The 25,744-nt window shown below is 52.6% G+C and overlaps 11 protein-coding genes across 11 annotated transcripts; 4 read left to right on the top strand and 7 right to left on the bottom strand.

Moving 5' to 3' along the window:
• Positions 1–2,572: 2,572 nt before the first annotated feature.
• M421DRAFT_307712 (uncharacterized protein) lies at positions 2,573–3,469 on the bottom strand. Its single transcript, XM_033589176.1, has one exon. The coding sequence runs from the start codon at positions 3,406–3,408 to the stop codon at positions 2,872–2,874; it is 537 nt and encodes a 178-aa protein (XP_033443940.1). The 5' UTR covers positions 3,409–3,469; the 3' UTR covers positions 2,573–2,871.
• A 1,251-nt stretch (positions 3,470–4,720) lies between these two features.
• Positions 4,721–6,879, bottom strand: M421DRAFT_405313 (MFS general substrate transporter; the record flags this gene model as incomplete). Its single annotated transcript, XM_033590294.1, has 5 exons — positions 6,328–6,879; positions 5,524–6,273; positions 5,167–5,476; positions 4,933–5,114; positions 4,721–4,881 (listed from the first exon to the last, which is right to left on the bottom strand). Exons 1-5 carry the CDS (start codon positions 6,557–6,559, stop codon positions 4,721–4,723), a joined length of 1,635 nt encoding a protein of 544 aa, XP_033443939.1. The 5' UTR covers positions 6,560–6,879.
• Positions 6,880–6,969: 90 nt separating this feature from the next.
• Positions 6,970–10,600, top strand: M421DRAFT_95954 (glycoside hydrolase family 95 protein; the record flags this gene model as incomplete). The annotated part of the gene is made up of 5 exons (XM_033598353.1): positions 6,970–9,403; positions 9,721–9,845; positions 9,892–10,309; positions 10,377–10,524; positions 10,588–10,600. The coding sequence occupies 5 exons, from the start codon at positions 6,970–6,972 to the stop codon at positions 10,598–10,600; spliced, it is 3,138 nt and encodes a 1,045-aa protein (XP_033443938.1).
• A 375-nt stretch (positions 10,601–10,975) lies between these two features.
• On the top strand, positions 10,976–12,463 carry M421DRAFT_74698 (glycoside hydrolase family 1 protein; the record flags this gene model as incomplete). Its single annotated transcript, XM_033597066.1, has 1 exon — positions 10,976–12,463. One exon carries the CDS (start codon positions 10,976–10,978, stop codon positions 12,461–12,463), a length of 1,488 nt encoding a protein of 495 aa, XP_033443937.1.
• A 125-nt stretch (positions 12,464–12,588) lies between these two features.
• Positions 12,589–13,435, bottom strand: M421DRAFT_405305 (uncharacterized protein; the record flags this gene model as incomplete). Its single annotated transcript, XM_033590293.1, has 2 exons — positions 12,589–12,784; positions 12,820–13,435. 2 exons carry the CDS (start codon positions 13,433–13,435, stop codon positions 12,666–12,668), a joined length of 735 nt encoding a protein of 244 aa, XP_033443936.1. The 3' UTR covers positions 12,589–12,665.
• A 614-nt stretch (positions 13,436–14,049) lies between these two features.
• M421DRAFT_9470 (uncharacterized protein) lies at positions 14,050–15,612 on the top strand (the record flags this gene model as incomplete). The annotated part of the gene is made up of 1 exon (XM_033598228.1): positions 14,050–15,612. The coding sequence occupies one exon, from the start codon at positions 14,050–14,052 to the stop codon at positions 15,610–15,612; it is 1,563 nt and encodes a 520-aa protein (XP_033443935.1).
• A 101-nt stretch (positions 15,613–15,713) lies between these two features.
• Positions 15,714–17,141, bottom strand: M421DRAFT_74566 (acyl-CoA dehydrogenase NM domain-like protein; the record flags this gene model as incomplete). The annotated part of the gene is made up of 3 exons (XM_033597057.1): positions 15,714–16,080; positions 16,133–16,987; positions 17,044–17,141. The coding sequence occupies 3 exons, from the start codon at positions 17,139–17,141 to the stop codon at positions 15,714–15,716; spliced, it is 1,320 nt and encodes a 439-aa protein (XP_033443934.1).
• An 827-nt stretch (positions 17,142–17,968) lies between these two features.
• Positions 17,969–19,495, bottom strand: M421DRAFT_307558 (glycoside hydrolase family 16 protein). Its single transcript, XM_033589171.1, has 2 exons — positions 18,424–19,495; positions 17,969–18,372 (listed from the first exon to the last, which is right to left on the bottom strand). Exons 1-2 carry the CDS (start codon positions 19,254–19,256, stop codon positions 18,078–18,080), a joined length of 1,128 nt encoding a protein of 375 aa, XP_033443933.1. The 5' UTR covers positions 19,257–19,495; the 3' UTR covers positions 17,969–18,077.
• Positions 19,496–20,072: 577 nt separating this feature from the next.
• Positions 20,073–22,104, bottom strand: M421DRAFT_307540 (uncharacterized protein). Its single transcript, XM_033589170.1, has one exon. It carries the CDS (start codon positions 22,007–22,009, stop codon positions 20,141–20,143), a length of 1,869 nt encoding a protein of 622 aa, XP_033443932.1. The 5' UTR covers positions 22,010–22,104; the 3' UTR covers positions 20,073–20,140.
• A 405-nt stretch (positions 22,105–22,509) lies between these two features.
• M421DRAFT_307672 (uncharacterized protein) lies at positions 22,510–23,458 on the bottom strand. The gene is made up of 2 exons (XM_033589174.1): positions 23,018–23,458; positions 22,510–22,965 (listed from the first exon to the last, which is right to left on the bottom strand). Exons 1-2 carry the CDS (start codon positions 23,180–23,182, stop codon positions 22,675–22,677), a joined length of 456 nt encoding a protein of 151 aa, XP_033443931.1. The 5' UTR covers positions 23,183–23,458; the 3' UTR covers positions 22,510–22,674.
• M421DRAFT_307625 (uncharacterized protein) lies at positions 23,416–24,695 on the top strand. Its single transcript, XM_033589173.1, has one exon. It carries the CDS (start codon positions 23,736–23,738, stop codon positions 24,405–24,407), a length of 672 nt encoding a protein of 223 aa, XP_033443930.1. The 5' UTR covers positions 23,416–23,735; the 3' UTR covers positions 24,408–24,695.
• The last annotated feature ends 1,049 nt before the right edge of the window (positions 24,696–25,744 follow it).

Genomic DNA, 25,744 nt, shown 5'->3' with positions numbered 1-25,744 from the left:
CACATAGCATACCATACCCGAATAACACATCGGCCAAGATCGGACTCCAAATAGGAACATGAAGACCTTTCCGGCATCCGGCACTCCTTCATTGGTGCGATTCCCGTCAGAGCTTCACCATACCTGGTGCCGATAGAGCGCGCGGCGGCTACTCTGCTGAGAGTGCGGTGAGCCTCGTGAGGTGTCAGTGTCAGAGAGATTTCATGACCTTCTTTAGCCTATGTATTTCGCCCTTCCGCTCCGCCACGGGTGTCATGTATTAGATCGGCAAGAGGGCCAATTGGCCCTGGTGGTCCTGCTCCTTTCTCGGCGTCGGAAATTTTGCTGTCTGCGCCTCGCCAGATCGCTGTGCAGATGAGGAAGATGATATGCTCGATGGTGGCGTACAAGTGGGCCCATTATAGTAGCCCCTTGGCCGACTGCAGTGGAGTTCTGGTTCTGTCGTCCGTGTCGGTGTTACTGTTTATCCACAGATCGTTGAAGGTGCGCGTTTCGTTTTGAAGTCACCAAGACCATTTAGCGGGTTGACTCCATAAAGGCGCATCCAGTTGATAGTTAAGGCTCTGAGACGGGTTACTTTGGTTGCAAGCCATCAGCCTGCGATTGCTAAAGCGTACTGATACTCCACGCCTGTCCAGTTGATCGATTTGCCGATTCCTTAGCTGTCGCGCACGCAACAGGGAAAACTCGTCAGCCAACATGACGTTTGCGGGTCGTGATTGCTCCACTTCATTTTTTTTGCAGTAATGGCAAATGGCAAATGGCAAATGCACACGGATCGTCAGGGCGTGCTATGTCGCTGATTGCTATCTCTACTGTATCCGCCATGTTCCCCGATAGCTCGTCCCGGAGAACGATAGTTGGCTATCGGAGCAATATGGCCGTCTTTGGTAATGGCTTTGGGCGATGATGTTTGTGGTCGGACAAGGTGGCGTAGTGGGTCTCAGCGAGCCACGGCGCGACAACGCAGGAGGCTGTTGAGGATACCAAGGCTTGTGAGGGCCAAAGACAGAACATGATCAGGGGTTTCATTTTGTTATCAAACTCTGGATGACTGAAGTGGCTTTCGTCAAATTTGCTCGCGCCAAATCGGCAGCACGCCGAGAACAAGATTTGGTCCGTGCAGAAATATCGCCGATCCCGTTGAGAAGAGGCTGGAGAATGAGCCTCAATATCGCACAGCCACATATCAAAGACCACCTGAAAGACTGATTGCTCCAGGACTATCAATGTTGCAACAACACCAATTTCACGACTGCATTGTTCATATACGCTGCCGTGCGTCGTGCTCGTGCAGCGCATGGCGGTGACCATCGTCGCTATGATGTCGCGGTCAATTACAGCGCGATCCGTAATTCCGTTTGCATTGCGCTCCTTCGTCTTGATTTAGAGGAAGCGGAGAAGTCCAAGCATTTCAATAATAGCTGAGGTGCTTTCTTGTGACATCTGCTACGGAACGCAAGGCACATAAGGCACAAGCGGGCCGCGTCACATGCCGATTTATCCGAGTGCTGTTATACATCTGGCTCCCAGGCCCGGAATTCACGTTTGATTCATCCCCATCTTTCATCCCACACAAAGAGCCGACAATGAGTACCAAAATGAACCAGCAAGCCGCAGATAAGGAGATACTGGGTCGAAGATCTACGGACCTTTCTACCGAGGCGCAGCTCACTGAGGATCCGGAGCAGCTGGCACACCGGAAACGGGCGCATTTCCACGGAAGACTCCTCATCGGTGGACTTGTCATCACCGTCGTGCTTGGTCTAGCTCTCGGACTCGGTCTAGGTCTTACTGTTGGTCGATTGCGCAGTTGAGAAGGAACTCAGACACATTGAACTCTAAGTTCAATCCTCTTGCTTTTCACCACTCTGTGGCTGCAGCAGCCCACCAATACGAATGGAAGACGCCCCCGCCGGAATTGTTCCTCACAGCACCATGCCACCCGCCAAGAAAGGAAAGGTGGCATACGACTACGCACCGAATCGACCCCAAATTTCCAGAGATGCGGGTTTGAAGGAAGGACCGATTTGGCGTTCTTTTCGGGCCTCACCTTGCCCAGTTCGTTCGGTATACCGCCTCCGTCTCCAAGCAGGATGTATACTACAGCGTGGGAAGCTTACACCTTTCCGTCTCACCAAACCATCTGAGAGTCACCCGAAGCAAGTTGGGTGGCAGCCCATCCGACCACAAGCCTATCGAGAAGGCTGCCTCCTAGGAGGGCGCAGAACAGTCTTCCGCAAGACTACCCAAGAATCTTAACAGCGGTCAAGAACAAGATCACTGCGCTCTCAATTCCTCTCGACCATGCTACAGAGCTACAAGGGTGCTGCTCTGTCGTCATAATCCAATCTTTTTGGTCATGCTGCAGCCCGAGTGCTTTATGGGAAGTCAAAAGGTTGTTGAGGCACCGACACAGTCTTAGGTAGTCAAGCTGAGACAGGTCCCAGCCTGAAAGAGGATTGCGAATTGTACGGTCTACCTTCTTGTACGAGATATTCAATATGATGTATTAGTGTGAACAGTCTTCTGGCCCTTCATTTGGAACCATTTCTCCACCTTTGGTGCCCCACAGGTCCCCAGCTCTGCGCCATCCAGGACGTAGGGAGCTCTTCAGCACAATGTTAGAAGTATGGGACCTCTGAAGTCTACAACGAGATTCCTATGCTATGGTCGACCTTGTCTGGATATTCGAAGGATTACCTGCCACGATCGTCCCCCAATGGTAACGCACAAACAGCGTCTGAGGGTTCCTGACCTGTATCTGCTGCAAACGCCACTCCTCCATCTTAACCACATCATCCGTTGCCCCCGTAGCCGCACTAGTACAGTCCTTATCCCACAGCGCCTGAATGGTAGTATACATACCCCTCAAGCTACCTCTGATGTACGCAAGATACATGTGCAGCCCCTGAATTGTTTCGAGCATCTCGTACGGCCCATCGACACTGTCATCGTGCTGGAACAGCAGATCCGCCAAGGCGTCCGCGTGCTTCTATCCACTATCGCGGTCTTCATGGTAATTCTTTGCCATGGGTTTGATGCGCTTGGCCGCACGTCCTGCGGTACGGACCAGGATACGTAGCCCGTTCCGTTCATCAGGATCGCAATCGGTCTTAGGATGAGACCTTTGAAAATAACCAGGAGGCGATCAATAGCGTAATCTAGTTCACCGAGCCAGGCTTTCAACCCCCTTTCGCGGATGGTTTTGGTACCCTGAGTTTTGGTGTGTTTCTTTGAGGCGGATTTGATTGCAGCGGATTGCAGTTCGTGCGCGTGGATCTTGACTTCACCGTAGGTAGAGGGAGGCTTGGTGATGCAGATCGCACCCTTCTTGAGCATGGGCTGCTTGAAGATTGGGTCCCATTTCGCTGCAAGAATTGTCAGTATGCGAGAGATATGAGGCATTCAGTCTCGATTCGCGGCATCCTTGTATTCCAATAAAATGTCTGATGGCTACAAGGCGAGAGCTGTGGATTATCTGTCGTTGACTTGTTGGCTGCACCAGCTTTGCCGCCACTCTCCGTGTCGAAGTAGCCGAAATGGAATGGGATGAATGTATTGCGTTTTTCAATATCACCGATGCTTACAGACAAATCAACCTTGCCGCGAATCCATTTGACGATGTTGCGGCAAACGTAGCCGCTGTATATCGATGGAAAACTGCGCTGAGTTGCTTGCTAGCTAGGAGGCGACCATATATACATGCCCTGAGACGTGCTAATCCAAGGTAGTCAACGGAGGTGACGATCGAGGCCTGTCGGACCGACTTGCACCGCAACAATACTTACATGTGCAGTGCATTCAAGCCAGCCTTGCTAACAAGCGCCAATGCATAGTACTCTTCGAAGAAGAATTGGCTGGTGGTATAGAACGCGATTTTGTGCTGAGTCAGGCGTCCGATTGTCTCCTTTGACTTCTGAATTATCATGACTATGGCATCGTCCTAGGAATTCCTCTTACATGTGGTTCACAGAACCCATCCTTGTTCACAAAACAAGTGACAGGATCATGATAGGCTTCTCTGAGTTGGCGCAAAGCTGCGGGGTCAAGTAGAGAAAAGTCGCAGGCTATAACTAGTCAAACTGCATTTGGGCCGTTTTGATGAGCAGCAAGAAGGCCAGCTGGCGGTACAATCTCCTTTTTAGTCGTATCCCACATTTTCACCAGTTCCACGCGACTGTCCACAGTCTTTCTTGATAGGCGCAACTCTCCCTGCTCGAGAGCATCATCAAGATTCGAGGTACCGGCCACGGACAAGTGAATAGTCCGCGCGCTTGATGCTGATAAGATGATGGTACAGCGGTTGGTCGGTTGGTGGTACACGTAGCAGATATTTCGGACACCCCGTACGTGAGGAACGACCTCCAGCGAGAACGAGAAGCTTTGGTGAATTCGTTTTAATTGCCAATGGATTGGTGTCCTCGTGCACCGCGTGGACAAACAACCTTTAGTAGTGCTGCTGGCGCTGAGTGTGGATTCTAGCGAAGGTGCGTCTACGTCATTTTGATGAGATTGTTCATGACGTGCAACACACCGCACACCCACATTCAAACAATTACGAAGTCAACGAGACGCAGTGTCAAGGATGCAGTCGTTGATGAAGAACGGTCGCATTAGGTCCATACAGTACGGCAAAGGAGTCAAGAATGCGCTAGGTAGCGAGGTTGCCCCACATAGATTGCATTCCGACAAGCCGCACACATGAATCCCGACATCCTCAGTTGATAATACCCGCTTCTCTATCGAGTCTCACCTTCTCCTTCTTCGCTTTCTGGATGTCAAGCGACATTTTCACGGGCGCTACACCAGGCGTCTCGAACACAGCATCGATTTCCTCCAAACTCAATTTGCTCGTCTCCGGGAATACAAAGTAGGATGCTACCGAACATAAGCTCATGAACGGGGGTTCACTACAAGAGGAGGACTTACCAACTAGCTGGAGCATGTTGTATACAATGTATACACACCAGATCTTGTAACCCACCTTGGAGATGCCGATTGAAATTCCGTACGCTTCGATGGCACCGCACGCGCCTTGAATTACACCATACAGACCCATACCCTTTGCGCGTAGAGGCAAAGATAGGATCTCGACCGGGTAAAGGTTGTGCCTAGACAATCTATGTCAGCAAGAAGCCCGCCCATGTTCGGGTCTGCGCTTACATGGTTGCGATGAATGTGGCGCTGATGACTTGGAACATGAACATCCACATGATTGTAAGAGCCGATGTTGCGCTGGATGGTTTCAAGCTATACTGCCAGGAGGTTATCGTGGCCGCTGTCTGCATGAGAACAATGCCAACCAGGCCAGCAAAGATCAGTGTTCGGCGCCTGAAGTAATCTACGAACCATCCACCAATGGCGGTGAACACGAAATAGGTCGCGGTCAGACCAAGATTCACTCCGAGCTGAGTTATGGGCTTGGTTACCCCGACTGTCTTGAGCGCCGGTGTGAGGTAGTACGACACAATACCTGCAGCAGTCAGGATCAGGTTGTACCTCTCGGCTGAACATACATACCTCCGCCGTTCCATGACTGGAACATCGAGTAGAGAATCAAGACTAGTAATCGGTAACGGACGGTCTTAGTGACGAAGACGGCGAAGTTCCAAGACTGTTTGAAGCCTGCGCGAGAAGTCTCGAGGGACTCCTCGATCTGCGCGGTGACTATATCGACTATCGGTTCATCCAAAGATCCGGACGTGGTCTGATACTTGGCAATTACCTGCCTTGCCTTCTCACGCTGGCCTCGCAGCATATAATACCTGGGGCTTTCCGGGGTGATGAAGTAGATGAGCGAGCAGACTATGGCGGGGAAGAACGTCTGTAAGAGCAGTGGGAGACGCCACGACCAGTTATTTGTGTCGCTTTCGGCCATTTTGGTAGTTCCAATCATCCCAGCGTTCATGGCCACACTGCCAATCTGGAAACAGGCGCCAAACAAACCGACGATGCGTCCTCGAAGGTGGACGGGTGCAACTTCTGCGATGTACTGAGGGGACGACATAAGTGCACTTCCGAAGCCTAAGAAGAATCGACCAGCCATGAAACACGACATATTGGGAGCGAGCGCTTGCATGAGCGCAGCACATATGACGAGAAAGTTACCAAGGAAGTTCACTCCACGGCGACCAATCTTGTCGTTGAGTGCCAGGAATGGAGCACCGACGACAGTACCAATTCGCATCAAGGCTGTAATGTGGGCAAACTTGACGCCGTCGATTTCGATGTCGAAGAATTTGTGCCATGCCGGGTACGCATTGATGCCGCCTATAGTCGCGGTACGGTCAGTATCTAGGCAACTTGAGAGACGAGTCAGCTCACTAATAACTGCCCAGTCGACACCATAGCCAGCCTGATTACAGCCTTGCAGAAAGATGATGAGGCAGATCCTGAATCCTGTCGCTGTCCAGAACTTCGGCATCGCCTCCCTTGATATACGAAGAAGATCCTCATCTGTTATGCGCTGGACGACAACTTCCTCAGTCGTCAGGACACCAATCTTTTCGTCAGTCACATCATGATGGAAAGACCTGATGTTCTCTTGCGGCGCCATGGCAGCTGTCAATTGCTCTCGGCAGTTGTGGGGTCCGAATCGAGATACAAGAATCCGTGGTCTCTCAGATCCCGTGGCGGAATCACTGTCACATTTGAACGATCTCACTCAGGCATTTGCACTTGCACCCTCTTGCAGCAGCAACGAAGCGGAGGGCATGCCTCCGTCTAGATCGACGTTACAAAAGCTTGTCACTCCAAGTTCACGTTACGAATCTGCAGCCCCATGAGGAAGCATGCATGCTGGGCGTTTGGTCCACAACTCACTACAGATTAGACTCCAGATTCAGGTTGGGATGAAAAGCGGAGTGTTCGTAATCTCGGTCACATGTAACCGCCGTGCGTTTGTTCATCATTTGTTCCGTCCAACCACTCTCCAGGGCACGCGGCTCACGACAACAAAGTGCATAAATGCTGGCACGTCGAAGTCCAGAGCATGGAGAAGGATCCGATCAGCCCAGCTCATCCGCGACATTAACCGGTGGCACATCGTTTGCAACCCAATCAGATCTCAGGCACCCCATGCTTCGCTACGACTCCCCCGCATCTGACTGGAATGGCGCCCTCCCGCTTGGTAACGGCCGCCTTGGAGCTATGGTCTATGGGGGCGTTCACAAAGAGACGTTGCGCTTGAACGAAGAAAGTGTCTGGTACGGAGGCCCGATGAACCGCACTCCAGTCGGAGCAAAACACCATCTCGATGAGTTAAGGCAACTTATCCGCGCCGGAAGACATCGCGATGCCGAAGTCCTGGTTGGGAAACGCTTCCTCGCTACCCCGAAGAGCATGAGACATTACGAGCCGCTAGGCACGTGTACGATCGACTTCGAGTATTCTACCGAGCAGCAAACTTTCAGGTCCGAAGACGTAGTGAGAAGCTACGAAAGGAGCCTTGATCTTACTCGGGCCGAAGCAGTAGTGCAATATGCTGTCAATGGAACCCGAGTGCGTCGCGAGATTATTGCTACGCATGCAGACAATACCATCGCGCTTCGTGTTGTAGCGGACGAGCAGATTTCTTTCAAGATTAGCTTGACACGAATGAGTGACATCGAATGGGAAGTCAATGAGTTCCTAGATTCGATCGAGATCATAGATGGGTGTATCGTTTTGCATGCAACACCAGGCGGTAAGGGCAGCAATAGCCTGTGCATTGTGGCAGGAGCGCAAGTTCACGGCGAAGGAGGCATCAAGGTTTTTGGCCGCGAGTTGGAAATCACAGCCAGAGACGCAGTCATTGTACTTGCTGCTCATACTCAGTATCGTCATAGCGATGTTCAACAGGCGGCGATGGTAGAAGTGGAAGGTGCAATGCGAATCGGGCCCGAAGCTCTGTGGCGACGACATGTCGAGGACTGGCAAATACTCTTCAACCGCATGAGCATTCAGCTGTTTCCAAACAACACACAGCTTACAACGTCGGAACGGCTGATGAATTCTCGCGATCCTGGGTTGACCGCACTATATCACGCGTATGCAAGGTATCTTCTCTTGTCGTGCAGTCGCACGTATCCCAAAGCCTTGCCAGCCAACCTTCAGGGTATATGGAACCCAACATTTCAGCCGCCATGGGGCTCCAAGTTCACGATAAACGTAAACCTTCAAATGTGCTACTGGGCTGCGCACGTTTCCAATTTATCTGAATGCGAGCTTCCGCTTTTTGATCTGTTGGAGCGTATGGCCGTCAATGGCAAGCAGACGGCGTCAGAGGTATGGGGGTGTCGTGGGTGGTGCGCACACCATTGTACCGACATTTTCGGAGATACGGAAACACAGGATCGCTGGATGCCGTCAACTCTTTGGCCGCTGGGCGGTGCGTGGCTTTGCACTCACGTTTGGGGATATTACAGCTTCACTGGAGACGGGTCACTGCTAAGCCGGATGCTACCTGCCATTGAGGGCTGCGTTGACTTCCTGCTGGACTTCCTCATCGAAGATGCGAACGGCCAATATCTCACCGCAAGTCCTTCCTTGTCACCTGAGAACACGTTCCTACACCACGAAAGCCAGGAGACGGGTGTTTTCTGCGAAGGCTCAACTATGGACATGGAGATTGTACGGCACGTCTTCAATGACTTCCTTCGAATCGATCGTGTCCTTGGGGTCAGCTCCAGCTCCATACATCGTTTGTCTGCTGTTGAATCTGCGCTGTCGCGGCTACCACCGATCAACATTAGCTCAAAGACCGGAACTATCCAAGAGTGGGGCCCCAATGACTTCGAGGAGACCGAATTGGGCCATCGGCACGTATCCCATCTCTATGCAATTCATCCTGGCAATACATTGACTACCTCCTCGGATCCAAAGCTTGTAGAGGCTGCGAAGAAGACACTGATGCGCCGGCTCGAGCACGGGGGAGGTCATACTGGGTGGTCGAGAGCCTGGCTCATAAACTTCTGGGCTCGACTAAGACAACCAACGGAGTGCTATAGAAACATCGAAGCGTTGTTGAGGGGCAGTACCCTACCAAACATGCTAGACAATCACCCACCTTTTCAGATTGATGGGAATTTTGGTGGAGCTGCTGGAATTGCCGAGTGTCTCGTGCAGTCTCACGAGGAAGCTCAATCCAGCCGGGAAGAAGGTCCTGTTCGGCTCTTGCGACTACTTCCATCATGTCCTGTTGAATGGAAGAAGGGGAATGTTCGAGGTGCACGATGCCATGGCGGTTTTGAGCTTGCGTTCGACTGGGACGATGGCCATATTCAGGACTCTGTACGCGTCAAATCGTTGTTTGGACATAGAGCTACTGTCGTATTCCACTACACAGGGGCAGATGCATCTGACAAAGGCATTGCAGTCGAAGTGCCTGCAGTCATAGGCGATCACAACATAAGCCGCGGATGTTAGCCGAGGTTAGCATTCTGACATCATTCACGAGTTGGGTAGTGGTCACAGCCTCGTATGCTTGAACAGCATGCGCACTGAACAACATGATCTCCTCCAACCGCACTCAGGATGGCCTACTGCAGAAAAATAAGGATCCCACTTTGAACGAGATCAATCTCCCCGAGGTCCCTCCCTTCATACACGATCAGTTCCTTTTTTTCGGCGACTCAATCACGCAGAGTGACGGAGATCCTACGCTTGGCTTCAGTTGCTACCAAGCTCTCCAACATGGTGCGATTGCTTCGACATCTATGCTTCTGATTCTGACGACAGATTCAGACTACTCAAGGCGCATCGATTTCGTGAAACGCGGCTTCAGTGGCTATAACACTGTTAATGCACTAAGTGTACTGCCCAGGATTATCCCAAGGCCAGGGCAAGGTCGAGTTCGTCTTCTCGTAGGTTGACTCATTTAGCCTGGAAATTGATGCTCATGGTCCGCAGAGCATCTTCTTTGGGGCCAACGACATCTCCTTCCCAGATACCACAGGGCAACATGTGCCTCTGCGTGTATTCGAAGAGAATCTACGACGCCTAATCAAGCACCCAAGAGTTCAGGCTCATGAAGACATCAGAGTACTACTAATCACGCCCCCACCAATTGATGAGTGGGGATTTGAACATTGGGACGAACCTGGAAGGTCGGCGCGGAAGGCTGCAACAGCCCAAAAGTATGCTGAGGGAGTGAGGAAGGTTGGTGAGGAAATGGGTGTGGCCGTTGTGGATTTGTGGACCGCATGCATGGAGGAAGCCACAGTGGGGTGGAATGCCTCACTTTTAACCGAACGCGGGGTCGAGATTCTAATACCAGGAGATATGCGCGCGGAGCGGAGCGTTGTCCTGGCGCGGCTGTTGTATGATGGTGAGTCTTCCGACGAAGCCCTGGAGCTATCCAAACAAGACACAGTACTGATCGCTCAACAACGTAGGCCTGCATCTCAGCGGCGACGGATACAAGATTCTATATCAAGAGATGAAAAAGACCATCATCGAAGCTCACCCTGATCTCCGCCCTTCCAAAATCCCGGTAGCGCTTGAGCCTTTCTTCCCGGAGTGGTTCGAGGATAACGCGCCGTGGTGAGCGCAAGGCTGCGAGCAAATCATGCCAGAAGCCTGATACTGGCTACTTATGGTATATAGTAGAACATCCTAATTCAAGGACGAATTCAAAATCAACGTCGTATCGAACACATGTCTTCGGTAACGTTTACTCCGGACACGAAGCTTTCCAATTCCGCCAATAAGCACAACGCTTGCCCGCTTTCATCCGCATGTACGTCCCGCAAGAGCTTACCGTATCGAGACCATCAACAAGCTTCACGTGTGTGTTGAATGATGATCAGATGCGACGACGTGCGTGGAGATCGACCTTTTGCCGGTAGGTCCACAACAGGTAGTTCCGAAGCAAGTATTTTTTGTTCCACAAAGTCCGCTGAACCACCCAACGCTGATTGTTGACCCCTCGAGACGATCTCAAAGACAATTTGGCAGGCATATTTCCATATCATTCAATCAAGTACGATACGACATGTCATGGACACATGCATTTGATGGCTCACCCGACGCCGAGCTCAAAAGCACCCTACCATCAGACTTCCACTGGGGCTTCGCTACTGCGGCTGCTCAAGTCGAAGGCGCCTGGAACAAAGATGGCAAAGGCGAATCAATATGGGATAGGTTCTGTCACACACCTGGCAAAGTAAAAGATGGAAGCACCAACGAAGATGCAACATGTGCTTATGATCTCTACAAGCAAGACGTTACACTCATGAAGAGCTTCGGTGTCACTGCATACCGCTTCTCGTTGGCTTGGTCGCGACTAATTCCACTTGGAGGCGCTGAAGAGCCGGTGAACGAAACGGGTGTGGAGTATTACAACAATCTTATCGACGAACTGGTAACGAATGGAATTACCCCCTTCGTCACACTCTTCCATTGGGATACACCACAAGCCCTAGAAGATCGATATGGAGGCATGCTCAATCAAGACAAGTACACGACCGACTTCGTACGCTACGCACGCCTCTGCTTCGAGCGCTTCGGCGACCGCGTGAAACACTGGATTACTTACAACGAGCCTGGCGTCTACACACTTGCTGGCTACGCAGCAGGCGTCCATGCCCCAGCCCGAAGCTCGTTCCGCGATCGCAACGATGAAGGCGACAGCTCGACTGAGACCTTCATTGTCGCGCACACCGAGCTTGTCTCGCACGCACACGCCGTGAAAGTGTACCGCGAAGTATTTAAGGAGAAGCAAGGAGGTCAGATCGGCATCACACTGCACGGCAACTACTCGGAGCCTTGGGATGCCAATGATCCGAAGGATGTCGCGGCTGCACAGCGCGCACGCGAGTTCGAAATAGCGTGGTTCGCAGACCCGATCTACGGACATGGCGACTATCCCCGGTCAATGCGAGATCAGCTTGGCAATCGCCTCCCTTCATTTACAGACGAGGAAAGGGCTTTGGTCAAAGGAAGTTCTGATTTCTACGGCATGAACACATACACTACCTTTTTTGTGCGGCATCTCGACGGACCAGCAGATATCAATGATCACTTAGGCAACGTGGAGAAACTCGACACAAACTCCGAGGGAAAGAGCAGAGGCGCGGAGAGCGATACTTATTGGCTGCGCACAGCACCTGAAGGCTTCGGGAAGCTGCTGCGTTGGATCTGGGACAGGTACCATGTGCCGATCTACATGACGGAGAATGGGACCACTGCGAAGGGCGAGCATGTCGAAGCGCCTCCACCGGAGCGTGTGCTGAATGACACGTTCAGGGTTGAGTTCTTCCACAGCTATCTTCGCGAGTTGGCGCGCGCGGTGCAGGATGGCGTTGACGTTCGTAGCTATTTTGGCTGGACATTCACTGACAACTGGGAGTGGGCGGCAGGGTATGAGGATCGGTTTGGGTGCACCTGGATTGATTTCAAGAGTGAGCACAAGACGAGGTATCCGAAACGGAGCTCGTACTTCTTGAGAGACTACTTTAGGCACTTGATCAAGGGAACATGAGGTAGAACTAGACCCGATTATCAATCAATATGAGGGTAGATACTCGATAGAAAAAGGCAACAGTAGCAATTACGAGGCGTAGCATTTCCTTTCCGAGGAACTTTGCCGACCCCATCTCGCTGGGCGTCAACCCATCAGACCTTGCCTAGTCAAAGATGTGATATGTATATTGCATGAATACTGGCTTACTTTTGTAATTGACCTAAGATACCGCATTCAATTTGGAGGAACCCCATAGTAGCCTATAGTCGGTCTTGCGACGGTCCACGTTGGGGTTCTTGGATTTTTCAGTTAAAGTAGCTTTGCGCCTAGTCGCAGCATCTGGCTGCGAGTCAGCATCAACCTTCTATGCGTACCACGAGTTTGAGCGATCTCTAGCTTCTTTGCGATACGCGTCTGAGTATCTAGAGCAGCGTTTATGGACCCCCATACAGCGCTAGTATCCAAACCGGAAGCAATCGCCTCCTCGATTTTTGCAGCTGCAGCCTCCCGGTTCAGATCTCCTAGCTGCCACTCGACGATCGGCTTGGGTTGTTGTTGAACGTTAGTGTCTTTGATCATACCCCAGTTAGCAGTCTCTTTACGTTTCATCAACGTGTAGATCCTGTTAGGACCATCTTTGTACATAGCTTTAGTATGTACACAGCACTGATTGAAATCGACTGCGAAGACGTTCATGCAGCGTACTAGGTGGTTTACCCCGCCTACAGTCTTGTTAATGAACTCGAGACAGCATGCCAGATGGAAGGTTTTGAAGTCAGACAATTTCTTCCCTCCAGAACTTCCGTGATGGGCACTGGCAAACTTGTTACAGGTCGCAGGGTTCTTCCATTTAGGTTCTAAGGTAGTCCAATTTGGTATCAGTTCCCTGAAAGGCAAGCTAGACGTAGTGATCTCGTCGTCGTCGTTGTGCACGGGGCTCCTTGTGAAGTGCGACCACCGGCACATCGACCGACCACACCGTTTTGCCATTTTTAAAATCTCTAATATGGAGAGCTCCAGTATTTCTGTTCTCAATCATTTCAGTGACCGTGATCGTGAGTTTGTGAGTTTGGTTCAGTGTATGTGAGGCAGAATTATGTGTGATGCGAATGTTGCAGCTGGTGTAAGTTGGGAATAGACAGAACACGAGACTTTAAACGTCAACATATATTGCAATGCCTCGAGATATTACTGAGACAGTAGTGAAGCTGATCGAGGTATCCCCTCCTGATTAGCGGAGCCGATACATCGCATGTCTTCAACTCTAAGTTCTTCAGATTTCCGATTAATGGAACTCAAAACACATGGCAGTATATGCACAGTTTTTCGAACTAAGACTAAACGATGTTGGCGGTAAGAGTGTCCTGGCTAACAACAAAGGGGTTTCCTCATGTCTTAGTTACTAACGTTGTGCACAACGCGGTTGTGTCTTTGTGTACTCATGTGTCTCTCAAACGAAATAAAAACATAAGTTAAGACTTTGGGTCCATTAACACCACACGTCTTTTACTTCGAACTATTCTACAGACACAGCATCACGCAATCCATATCAGCCTTGAACATTCCCACAGATACCTCCTGTATCGATACTCGAGACACTTAATATGTTGACCAAATTTTTAGACCACTTCCGACCGGCCAAAGAGGCATCACAGCCACCAGAATTCCAGGATGAAGTGGAATCGGAGCTGGAAAAGGAGCTGGAATCGCACGAGGAGGATGACGACGGTGACGATGATACCGGCCATCCTCGCTGCGATTGGGAAACTATCGACGCAATCCCAGAGAGCCGATATATAGACCTTGTATCGCGCACCTGCACCTTCTCAGGCCCCCTGAAAGAAGCCCGGTGCCTCGCCTACAAGAGAGGCACCTTCAACGCAGTCTCCTATGTCGGTGTACTATCGCGTGGCAGAGTCGACCTATACATCGTCCGTGTACCTGGTCATGCCACAGTCAATCACTGGACAGCACAAGACAAGTATATGATGCAGCGTGAAGTAGAAACCATCGAGTACATGAACAGGTACACATCAGCTCCCGTGCCACAAGTATGCACGTACTCGGGCGACTTTACCAACATCCTTGGTCACCCCTTCATCATGATGACCCACCTCCCCGGCAAGAGCGCGCATAGGATCTGGTTCGATGAAGAGTACGACGACGACCCCGACACGAACTTCCGCCTCGGGGACCTCCCATCTCCTGCGGTCGAGAAGAAACGCATCACATTCCTCCGCTCCCTCGCGAAGGCCATGGCCGAGATCAACACTCTGTCTTTCAACGAGACAGGCATGCCTATCATCCCGCTAGACGGCTCAGTAGCCCCATCGATCGGTGCACAGTATCAGTGGGACAACTCCGGCAGCAACGATTACATAGAGCGTCCAGTCTGCGCCTCTACACCGGACTACGTGCGCGCTCGACCCAGCTCGATGCGCATGCTTGACGCGCTCATCGCGGACACCAAGACGCAGAATTACATCCTTGGCGCGCGCAAAGTGCTGGACATGATCTTCGCCCAGCCCGTTTTCAATCCCTCCGAGTGCAAGGAGACGTTTACTCTGCACCACTCCGACCTGGATCTGCAGAACATCCTCGTCGACGATGAGGGTAACGTGACCGGCATCATTGACTGGGACCGCTGCGCCACTGTCCCACGTTGTGTCGGCGCGGCGTCTGCACCGCTGTTTCTGCAGAAGGATTGGATGCCGGCGTACCTTAACAACCTCGAGACAGCGCCACACCTGGGATTCACAACGCATCGTTATCGCCAGATCTACGCTGCCGCGCTTGCAGAACAGGGCTGTGAGGATGCGAAGTTCACGACGAAGAGCGCAATGTACCAGGCAGCTGCCATAGCGCTGTATGACCGCGATTGCGGCGACATCGACGACTTCCTGGGGAAGGTGTTGCGTTGCGTCCCAGAGTTTCGCGGCAATGTGAAGGAGACCACCCGGGCTTTTGGGATGGGGTGGCCGGCTGGTGAGCGCCTGTTGCAACGCCATCTGAAGCAAATCTTTGAGCCGGAGATGCCGGACTCGAATGTGCTTGCGGAGGCTGAGGCTGATATTGCTGCGATGGAATGGATGATTGGATTTGAGTATGCGATCGAGGATGTGTGCAATATTGATGATGGTTGCTGTAGTCTCCCTAGCGATAGGTAAAGATAATCTCTCGCAAGCACAGTAGTACTTAGCTGTGATGAAGAACTACAGTACCTTGATGATGATCTATATTGCTCGAGGGCGTTCAAATCATCTTTCATCTACTTCGTGTACAGCTTCTGCAAATGCTTCGCAATAGTCGTAAGCTGGATGTTACTTGTCCCCTCGTAGATAGCGCCAATCTTGCTATCCCTGAAGTATTTCTCAGCCAGCCCCTCTCTCACGAAACCCATACCACCCATCCACTCAACAGCCTGACCAGAGACCTTACCTGCGACCTGCGAGGCGTACAGCTTGGCCATGGCGGCGTCCATGACGAAATCTTCGCCGGCCTCCTTCTTGCGGGCGGCATTGTAGACGAGAGCGCGGGCGGCGCAGATCTCGACCCAGGCTTGTGCGAACTGGTGCTGCATGCCTTGGAACTCGCCGATGAGTTGGCCGAACTGCTTGCGGTCGTTCCATGCGTATCTGCCAACACACATTAGTATTAGATGCGAAGGATGGATGGTGGTGGACTAACCCAGCAGCGTTCTCGAACGCACCCAGTGCCAGACCAGTCATCTGCGCCGCAATACCGATGCGGCCCTCATTCAGCAGACCAATGGCGTATTTGTACCCGTGGCCCTCCTCACCGAGTAGATTCTCCTTGGGGATCTCAACATCGTCGAAGTTGATGACGCACGTGCTGGACGCCTTGATACCGAGCTTCTTCTCCTTCTTCGCGATGCTGAAGCCCTTTGTGCCCTTCTCGACGATAAACGCCGTGATGCCCTTGTACTTCTTCTCAGGGGCAAGGTTGGCAAACACAATGAAAAAGTTGGCCTCCACGCTGTTGGTGATCCACATCTTGCTCCCGCTGATCTTGTACCCGCTATCAGTCTTGACGGCCTTGGTCGCCAGCGCAAACGCATCGGATCCGCTCACCGGCTCAGACAAACAAAACGAGCCGACGGTGTTGGTGGCGAGCTTGGGCAGGTACTTTTTCTTGATGTGCTCGCTGCCCCACTTGAGGATCGCGGTGTTGACGAGCGTGTTGTGCACGTCGCACATGACACTCACGCTGGGGTCGACGCGCGCCAGCTCCTCAATAGCGATGATGGCGCTGGTGAAGTTCATGCCCGAGCCGCCGTACTCTTCGGGGATCTCAATGCCCATCAGGCCTTGCTCGAAGAGCTGCTCGACCACAGCAGGGTCCATGGCCTCTGCCTCGTCCATCTCACGGGCCTTGGGCAGGATGACTTCCGAGGCGAACTTGGCGACTGCTTCGCCCATCATGGCTTCAGTCTCGGACAGATGTGTGATGGGTGTGGGTGGGATATCGGAAATGTCGACAGCGGCATCGCGACGAGGTGCGGTCGAAGAGAGGCATCGTATTCTGCAGATATCAGCAATCGTGAGTCGTGCCAGCTGAGAGCCGGAGACATGGCATACTGGGGAGTGGCGCGTGTGACAGCAGGGCGGAGGGGGCGGCGGGACGAGGCCGTGGCTGCGCGGGTCAGTGGCCTGAGTGTTCTCGCGATTGAAGACATGATGTGAATTGTGCAGTGTTCTTGCAAAGGTCCAAGATACAGAAAGAAAATGATGGGAGGCGAGGCCGTGTTACGTGCAGCCGAGGCAGGTCACTGGCCGCTCTTGCCGACACCTGCCGATTGGAGCCGCAATCTGGGGTGTGGGGGGGTTTCTTCCCTAGCCAAATTTCATGTGACGAGAGCAAGCTGCAAAAGGCACAACACCTATGAGCGTCCAGGTCCTTGGAAAACCAAGCAACGTCCAAGCCCGATCTTTATTTTGACCGATACTTCTCTGAGCATGAGGGCTCATCCGATGCATCGCCTCAGACTTGCAATGTTCGCCGCATCTTGAGGACGGAATGATGTCGCAGGACAGTTACGGCCGATGACGCTGGCTGCATTGCCAAACTTGCCAATCTCGCTGAAGGAATCATGACGAGCACAAGCCGATGCATGTGGCACCTTGCGCACGAAGAGATGAAGATGGTAGGCGAAGATGAAGTTACCCAGCCTAGTCGAAGGAAATGCTGTGTGTTGACCGTGTCATGGTGTTGACCAAGTCGTCAAGAAGGAGCCATCAACTTCACAGGAGTCGTCGATCGCTGCGACATCCACGCATTGTCTCCCCTCAACTAGGTTGCCACTACGGTTGGACAATTTCAGATTGCATACGGGATTACAGTATTATAGGCATCAAGCCGTATATTGTCGGACTAGGTAACCAGCTACAGCCTTAATGTGAGTGCAAGAAGGCAAGGGTATATGGTTTGCAATAGAGAACGCAGAAAGGGAAATCGATCGTGACAGTGACATGAACATCTACGCAAACCTGCGCCAACAACTCCGCCACGGCGTTGGCCGGCTACTGAAACAAAGATCTGGTGACATGGCAAGCACCTTCGACATACGTAGGCCCTCGGGCGGCATGTGTGTCAATGAGCTGCCGCGGATTGTTTAGACGCGGTTGACGTTGCTACCGAAGCCAAACTTGCCGCCCTGCATCTGTCTCTTGTATTCCTCGAGTTCGGCAGCCTCCTTCTGTTCGCCAGCCAGCAGGGCAGCGTGCTCGCGCTTTCCGGCACGGCGCTGCTTGATGCAGCAGAAGATGAGGAGGCAGACGAGGACACCGAAGACGGCGAGCGCACCGATGATGATCCCGCTCTTCGCGCCAGCGGACAGAGCCTTCCAGTTGTTGCGAACGCCGGTGGGGTTTTGAATCTCCTTCAGGACATCGGACTTCTCAGTGGGGCTGGAGTGTGTTAGCAGGTGCTTCTGCCATGTCAGGGAAGAATGAGCTTACCTGATGACCTTGACCTTCTTGTAGGAACCGCTCGAATCCATGTCCGCCCAGCTGTATTTGGCACCCTTCGTGTAGTCCTCGGCGTAGATGGTCTGCACCGTCATGGTGAAAGGTCCGTCCTTGAAGTCTGTCTTGCCTCCAGCCCACTCCACAACTCCGGGATCGTTGTTGGCAACGTCACCACCAGCCCAGACACCTAGGCGGATGTTCATGGGGGTCTGCGGGTAATTCTTGCCATTGAGAGCATCGGCGAAAAGGAGCTCACGCAGTATCTTGCCGTCAAGCCACCACTGGATACGTTCCGCAGTCCAGTCGATGGTGTAGTTGTGGAACTGGTCTTGTGGAGCATCCATGTCAAAGTCTTTGCCGCGGTCGTAGGCGCTGGTATTGCCCTTGCCGAAGTAGTTGGTGAGACATTGCTTGGTGTTTGTGCCGAGAAACTCCCAGTCGATCTCGTCGAGAGCCTCAGATTGCAAGATAGCCGACGAAACAATGCCTTGGCCCTTAGCAGCCTTCATGACGACCTCAAAGCGACCGAACAACATGTAGAATTTGGACTGCACCATGGGCGAGTCACCCGAACGCTCCACTGTGAAAGTCGCACCCTTGGCCTCCTCGCTCCAGTCGATACTGCCCTGGTTCTGCTTCTCCCAGACCTTGCTGCCAGTGGGGATGCCGGTCTTGTTCCAATAGAAGGTCGCATTGCCACCAAGAGCTTCCATGTCAGGACATCCGGTCGTGTTCAGAGGGTTACAGGCGGTGTGAGTCTGTGCCCATGATGTGGGAAACACGCTCGCAAGGAATGCGATCGTGGAAAGTGTGAATAACTTCATTGTGTTGGTGTGATGGTAGATTCGCTCAAGTATTGGAATTCGAAGGAGTGTTTGCGCGTAGACCAGACGCGCAGTCGCAGCAGCAAAAGGAATGACGTTCCGGTGAAGGAGTGACCTCTCGCAAGGAGAAAAGGAAAGAGGGGGACGATATGCCCAAGGGAGCGGCAAGGGAGTGTTTGAAGCTGGGTGGTGAAAGAGAGGCGCAGATTGACCGAAGAGATTACACTCAGGGGAGCTAGCGCAGGGTGCAGGAATGCCGTGCACAGTGCAGACCAATGACAGCCGGCGATGCAGGTAGCCAAGGTCGATCCCTCAAGAATCTTGAAAAGGAACTTTGCGGCACCTTGTAGCCGCGCATTACAAGCAACGAGCGCAATGGCCGCGCTTGTCTCAGCCTTCAGTCTGCTCAAACGGCCAGCAATTAGCCTCGAGCAAGACTCGGCGACACTCACAACCGCCTGTGCGACCAAGCGTCTAGTATGCAGGGCGCGGGAGGGGCGCAACCTTGGAATTGCGTCAGGCGGGAGGGCCAAGCAGTGATACGAATTGTGAAACCGCGACATTCGGCCGTGTCCCCGTGGATAGCCAGTTCGTGCGCCACATCGCTCTTTCTATTATCGCAGAAGCGCTGCGATGCAACACCAGTGCCCGTGCTAGCGAACGGTTTGTCTTGCGATGAAAACACGGCGGGCCCGCGAGTGCTTCGATGTGGAGATACCTGCGAGTTCCATGTGCTGCATCCCTGCTGATGATGCCGGACTTGGCATTGCGGCCTTGTTTGAAGATACCGAAAGAGGTCAGCTGCCGTTCTGGGAGTGAAAGCCGATTGGATCTGAAACCCTCGACCCCAGACTTGCTCGATACCTGCCAGTAGTGACACTCCTTCAGACCGTTTGAACTGCGCCTCCATCGTAAAGGGAACCATCACTATCGTCATAGTCCTCTTCTTCGCTCTCGTTGTCCAAGGCGTCGCTGGAATTAGTGCTGATAGTGCTGTATTGCAACCGCAAGGGCTGATCCATCCGCGGGAATCGACCTGTTCCCTCTGCGTCGAAGAACTTGCCCCAATTGAGCGATGGTCCTTCGAGCGAGAACTTCCCTTGCTCGCGCCATCTGCCAATGTAGAGGTTGAGCGTCACCATGACCTTGCCAATATCCAGCCAGTCAAAGCCGTAATAGTAAGCGGCTGGATGCTGATTTTGAGGGTTTTCATACTTCCTGCACCAGAGACCCCAGAGCGTCGTATACATCTCTTGATCGCGGGCCTTGATCATGGTAAAGCCGTGTAGCTCCAGAAGTCCTTCCATGACTTCGTGGCAGGAGCTCTCTACCTGTCGCGGTGTCCGTGAGAAAATGGTTGCGATGGTCTCATAACGACATCCAGTCTGCAAAAGCTCGATGCAATGCAGCACCTTCTCCATGCGGCTGATTGCAAACGACTTCCTGACATACTGATTGACCACTAGCCATCGTTTGAGCGCTCGCAGTTCGTGGTGCTTGATAAAATGAAGATACGGTACGACGTAGTTGTCGTTAAGAACGTTGTTCATCACCATGTCCGTCACCATAGAGCCATCGCAGCTGCCCTGTCGCCGCCTGTCCGGTTCGATGAGGATGGGTGCCAGTTCTTCTTCTTCCTCTCGTAGGCGGGCTTCTACCTCAGTCTTCGACAGGGTAGCTTGGACCGGATCGAGCTTTTCGACAACAGACCACTCTTTCCTCTGTTCAGCTCTACGGCGTCGTATCCGGGTCTCATACAGGGAATCGTCGCTGTCATATGCGCCATCGCAATGGCCATTGTCCACTAAGCCCAGGTCATTTGTTATCAATCGAGGAAGCCTTCGAGGCGTCGTAACGGGTATCACCTCAGATGACGCCTGTGTTGGGGAAGGATCAAAGGGCAATTCTTCGGTTGATGGCAGAGCACCAGACATCCGGTATGTATCCGTATGTCCTTTCATGGGAAGCGTAGTTGCTTTCGATACGTGTGCGTTCAATCTGGCACCTTTCATCCCAGTCGGGACGTACGTGACAGGCTGCACTCGTTGTCTTCGTGGTTCTTCTGCAGCGCCAGCCATGGTGTCAGCGTCTAGCAGCTTCTTCTCTGGCTCCATCTCGATCCCAATCATGACTGGCGATTCTTTCTCATAGTCTCCAACCCAATCATCGCTGTCTGAGAGGCTTACTGGAAGGCTCCTCAGCTTCTCCTCCAGCTTCACCATTCGACGATATGCCTGCCATGCAAGTCGCATGGCGCCCAAGACCCACGCATTGACATCGTTGCCAAGCAGCGGACATCGCTCGAAGTGAAACTTCTCTAGGTTTCTGTGTGCTGTTTTGAGTTGCCTCTTAATTTCAGTGACTTGACCAATTGTCGAGTATTCTTTTTCGATAAGCGCTTCCAGATGTTGTACGCGGACGCTTGTACGGCGCACATAGTCCTCGACCTGGTGCAAATTGTTCGCCATGATTTCGCGCGACAGCTTCGGCGCAGTTCTCAGGGACTTGCCACGCGTTGGCGATATTTTAGGCTCATCTGCACCGGTCACAGGTTTCTCCTCAAGGATTCGTTCCTTCGAAGGTTGCCGTCTGTCCTTGAACGGTTTGGAAAGCGTCCGTCGCAGCGAGGTCTTGACGGTATCTGTTGTTGACTGGTGGGAGGGCACAGTATCGCGTCGCAGCCGAAAAACGACATGCTCGACCAATATGGTGAAGTGGTGGAGCTGCTGACGTTTCTGCTGTGCTGGTTCCATGGTTCACGACTGAATCGATGCACTTTGGGTCTGGAACAGCAAGTGGGAAACGACACGATTATGCCACGAAGCTGGCTCGCCATGCTGCCACAACTCAAGTTCAGGTGCGCTCTGTTGTCTTTTTCCTGTGCGACCATCTCTCTGCAGCCCTTGCAGTCGCGTGGCGGCGTCCTTGCACCATGCCAAAGACATGATTATGGAAGAGGCACGCGCTTGCGACATTCCTGAAAGCGATGCCCCAGAATGTAGAGTATTGCTCGTTCTCTTGCTATGTTCTGGAAAGTGGATCGGTCGTGTGAGGGTTGGTGTTACGGGGGGTCGTGGGTTCACTCTCGTCATTGTTACGCTTGTCCTCCATGGGTCACAGTGTGCAACGGTTTGTGGAAGTAAACATCGGCGAGATGCAACGAGAAAACATTGGCACTGATGAGTAAGAGCGGGGACCTGTGAGTGCTGCGTCGTCAACCGCGTCGTCAGCAAGGAATGCTCTTCCTTTATGAGCAGGCAGACCGTGCAACCTTGTCAGTCCGCGGCATGTCCGGATCTTTAACGCCTCTACGCTTGTTCTTTCGCGACATGGCTTCTATTGTGGCCAAATATTACGATAACTCTCCCTTTGCCGCTCTCTGGACAGTGCTCTCGTGACACGATAAGCCCAGAGGCGATCAGTATCGCTGGGGACAGCAAGATGAGCCAACTGACACGATACGCCTTTCCACAGATCTGTAGGACAGAGATATTGTCCTGAGGATTTGGTGTTTGGTGTCGCCCCCACAAATTGAACATAGCCTCGAGATCTGGGATGTTCGTCTATAACCTGGCGATCTCAAGATCGCAGCCGAGATGGAACATCCGGTTAGCGCAACGGTGGGACTCGAGCAAAACAAAGCCGAGATTATTGAGATGCTGGACTTTGCGCATTGTCTCCTTTTACAGAAAAAGGCAGCTGAAATGTTCTTCTAACCATCAGCACTCTGGTCAGATCAGAAAGGCGTTGCTCAGACAGACTGCATACTTCCTGCCTCCGAGGATTCCGTCCCTTCTGGAAGGATGACGCTGGTTGTTTGTGGCTATCAGTAGCCTGCATCCTGGCAGTAGCGCAGCATCACGAGAGAAGTTTGCAAGCTGCGGGACAGCAACAGGACCCATCCATGCCCTGGAAAGTGGCTCCATCGCTCGCGCGCAGCAAGGACCATGTCGGACGTCAACGCGGAGTTGTCCTCCTGATCGTGCAACAGGCGCATCGAAGTTTCTTCCTCTGATGACGGCAGCCGCGCTCTAACCGCCCAGCGTTCGTCTCCCGCACGACAGCCGCTGAACAACAATCAGGTCTGGAGGTCGTCGTGTGCCCAGCTGGGCGCCTGCTGTTTATGACCCCTCCTTTGGTGTTTTCTTACCCCAACCTGCTTTTACTTCGCAGTTCTTGCTAGTCAGCGCTTGACGTTTCCTTCGTGTTTGAGCGTTATTCTTACCTTGCAAGTCCTGCGGTTAATTTTCGAGTCTTCGGCGACGAGTCTTCGGCGACAATCACCATACATCTCACCCCACGTCAACACTCAGCCCTGAGGAGTACGAGTACCTGCTGGCAGCGGATCCACATCCCCCAACCACCCATTGCCTCTGTCGCGTGGCAGCCCTGATTGGCACACGTCCCCAATTTTCGGAACTCTTAGGACTGTAAACAATTGCCGGAATACCCTATGAACACGTGAAACCACCGTCCGTCATGGCGTCCAAATCCAACACCACGGAGGAAGACCGCCTTCCTACCATACTCACCGGTCTGGGGTTGGAGAATATCCTTCCAGTCAGTATGAATAAACAAGACAGGTCCAAGTCGCGGACGCGGCCGCCAGGCGCATCACCTATGGAGCGATCGATATCGTCCATGGAAAGCAGCTTCATGCTCGATCATTGGGGCTCACAATCGCAGACACTTGATGGAACCAGCACTCTAGACGATCATGCCTCAAGCCCGAAGGACGAGGATAAGCTCACCCCGATTACCAATTGGGCGCACTTGTCCTACATCAAGAACCAGCGTAACAATCTACGTACGGAGCTCAAGGCACATCGGATCGCCGGCACCGAGGCGAAGCAATCAGTGGCCTCTCTGCGCCGTATGGCATTCCGCATGGCCGTCAACATATCTGTGAAGGAGAAGCAGATCGCAACAAGCGCTCGCAACTTGGTCAGAAGTAGGAAAAGCCACTATCTTGACGGGAAGGATGCGGAGAAGAGGGTCGAAGCGTTGAAACGATCGCTGCGCATTGAGGAAGGCAGAAACAAGGAAATATTGGAGGCTTTGGAAAGGGCTTCCATGTTGACCTTGCAGTGTAAGTACCTTGTTGCTAGTAACCCAGGCTCTGCTGAACACGATTGTAGATGCCAATCCTAAGTTGCAAGCGCAACATCGCCGTCAACCAAGTCCGTTATCTCCTCCGCCGTCGCCGCCAACTCGCCGGGCTGACGTCCCTGAGATTCCGCCACATCCACCCAGAACACCACCCCGCCCGACTTCCTCCGATTGGCACGATACAGACTGGGAGCTCATCCCTGAACAGAACCACGTCACCGAAATACGCACCTCAGACAGCCGCTTGATCAAAGCAAAGCATGACTCTGATCAGGCCCTCGCTGCATGTCGCAACCGCATCGCCTTACTGCAAGCAGAGTGTAAAAAGGGCAAAGAAGATGGCCGACTGCTCGAATCCGCGAAGGTTGAACTCACAGAGGAAGTGCGCATTCACAAGTCTCAGATCGTTGAGCTGGAGCGTACAAGAGTTTGCGTGACGGAGACATTGGAAGCTGCCCAACAACAACTTGCGGCGCTGAGGGCTTCGGAAGAAAGCCTGAAGCAAGACTTGCAAGCGAAGAGTAAGGAGATTGCAGAACTGGAACAAAGCAACGCACAAGAATTGGGGGTAATTGAAGTTCTGGAAAAAGAAAAGGCCGCTTTGGAACAACGACTGGATGATGGCGAGGCTCGCCAGGAAGAACTGGAGAAGACGACATCATCTCTAGAGACTAGCTTGCGCGATCTGCAACACAGGCTTGAGAGGTCTGAGCAGCAGGAAGAGGATCTTCATCATCGCCTTGCAGAAAAGGACGCGGCACATCTTGACGCGCAAAAGCGCCTCGATAGGGGTACACAGTACGTAGAGCTTCTGGAGCAGAAAATTGCCGGATACGAAACGATCCTTGCGGACAACGACAAAAAGATCAAAGTGAGCGGCGACGTTATCTCGGCTTTGCGAGATCAGGTCGGTGAGGCAACGAGCAACAGGAAGAACTCCGAGGAAGCCTTAATTGTGCTGCGAAAGGAGATGTCGGCCTTGCAGTCACACTTCGACAGAGAGGCACGAGAGCGTAGCACTCTGGCGCAAGAGCTGGATGAGGTTCGTGGTGCTAGAGGCAAACTTGAGGACGACTTTCGTGTGTTGAACGAGCGCTATCAAGCGGAGATTGGCGCAAAGAAGAAGCTACAATCCGAGCTTGACATATTATACTCGTCCTACGAGAATTTGAATACGGATCTAGAGACTGCGCGCGAACGCATAGAACAGCTGGAGCAAATCGACACTCAAACTCAGGCTAAGCTTCGTGCATTGGGACAGAGCCTTCATCAAGAGACGACAGCCAAGTCACAGCTTCATGCGGAACTTCAGCAGTTGCGCAAGAAGCAGAGCACTCTCGAATCGAGTCTGCAGGTCTTCAAAGAGAAGACTCGCTCGT

Source organism: Didymella exigua (assembly GCF_010094145.1).
Source record: "Didymella exigua CBS 183.55 unplaced genomic scaffold M421scaffold_47, whole genome shotgun sequence".
NCBI lineage: Eukaryota > Fungi > Ascomycota > Dothideomycetes > Pleosporales > Didymellaceae > Didymella > Didymella exigua.
The sequence above is the reverse complement of the archived record's forward strand: the minus strand, read 5'-3'. Positions and strand labels throughout refer to the sequence as shown.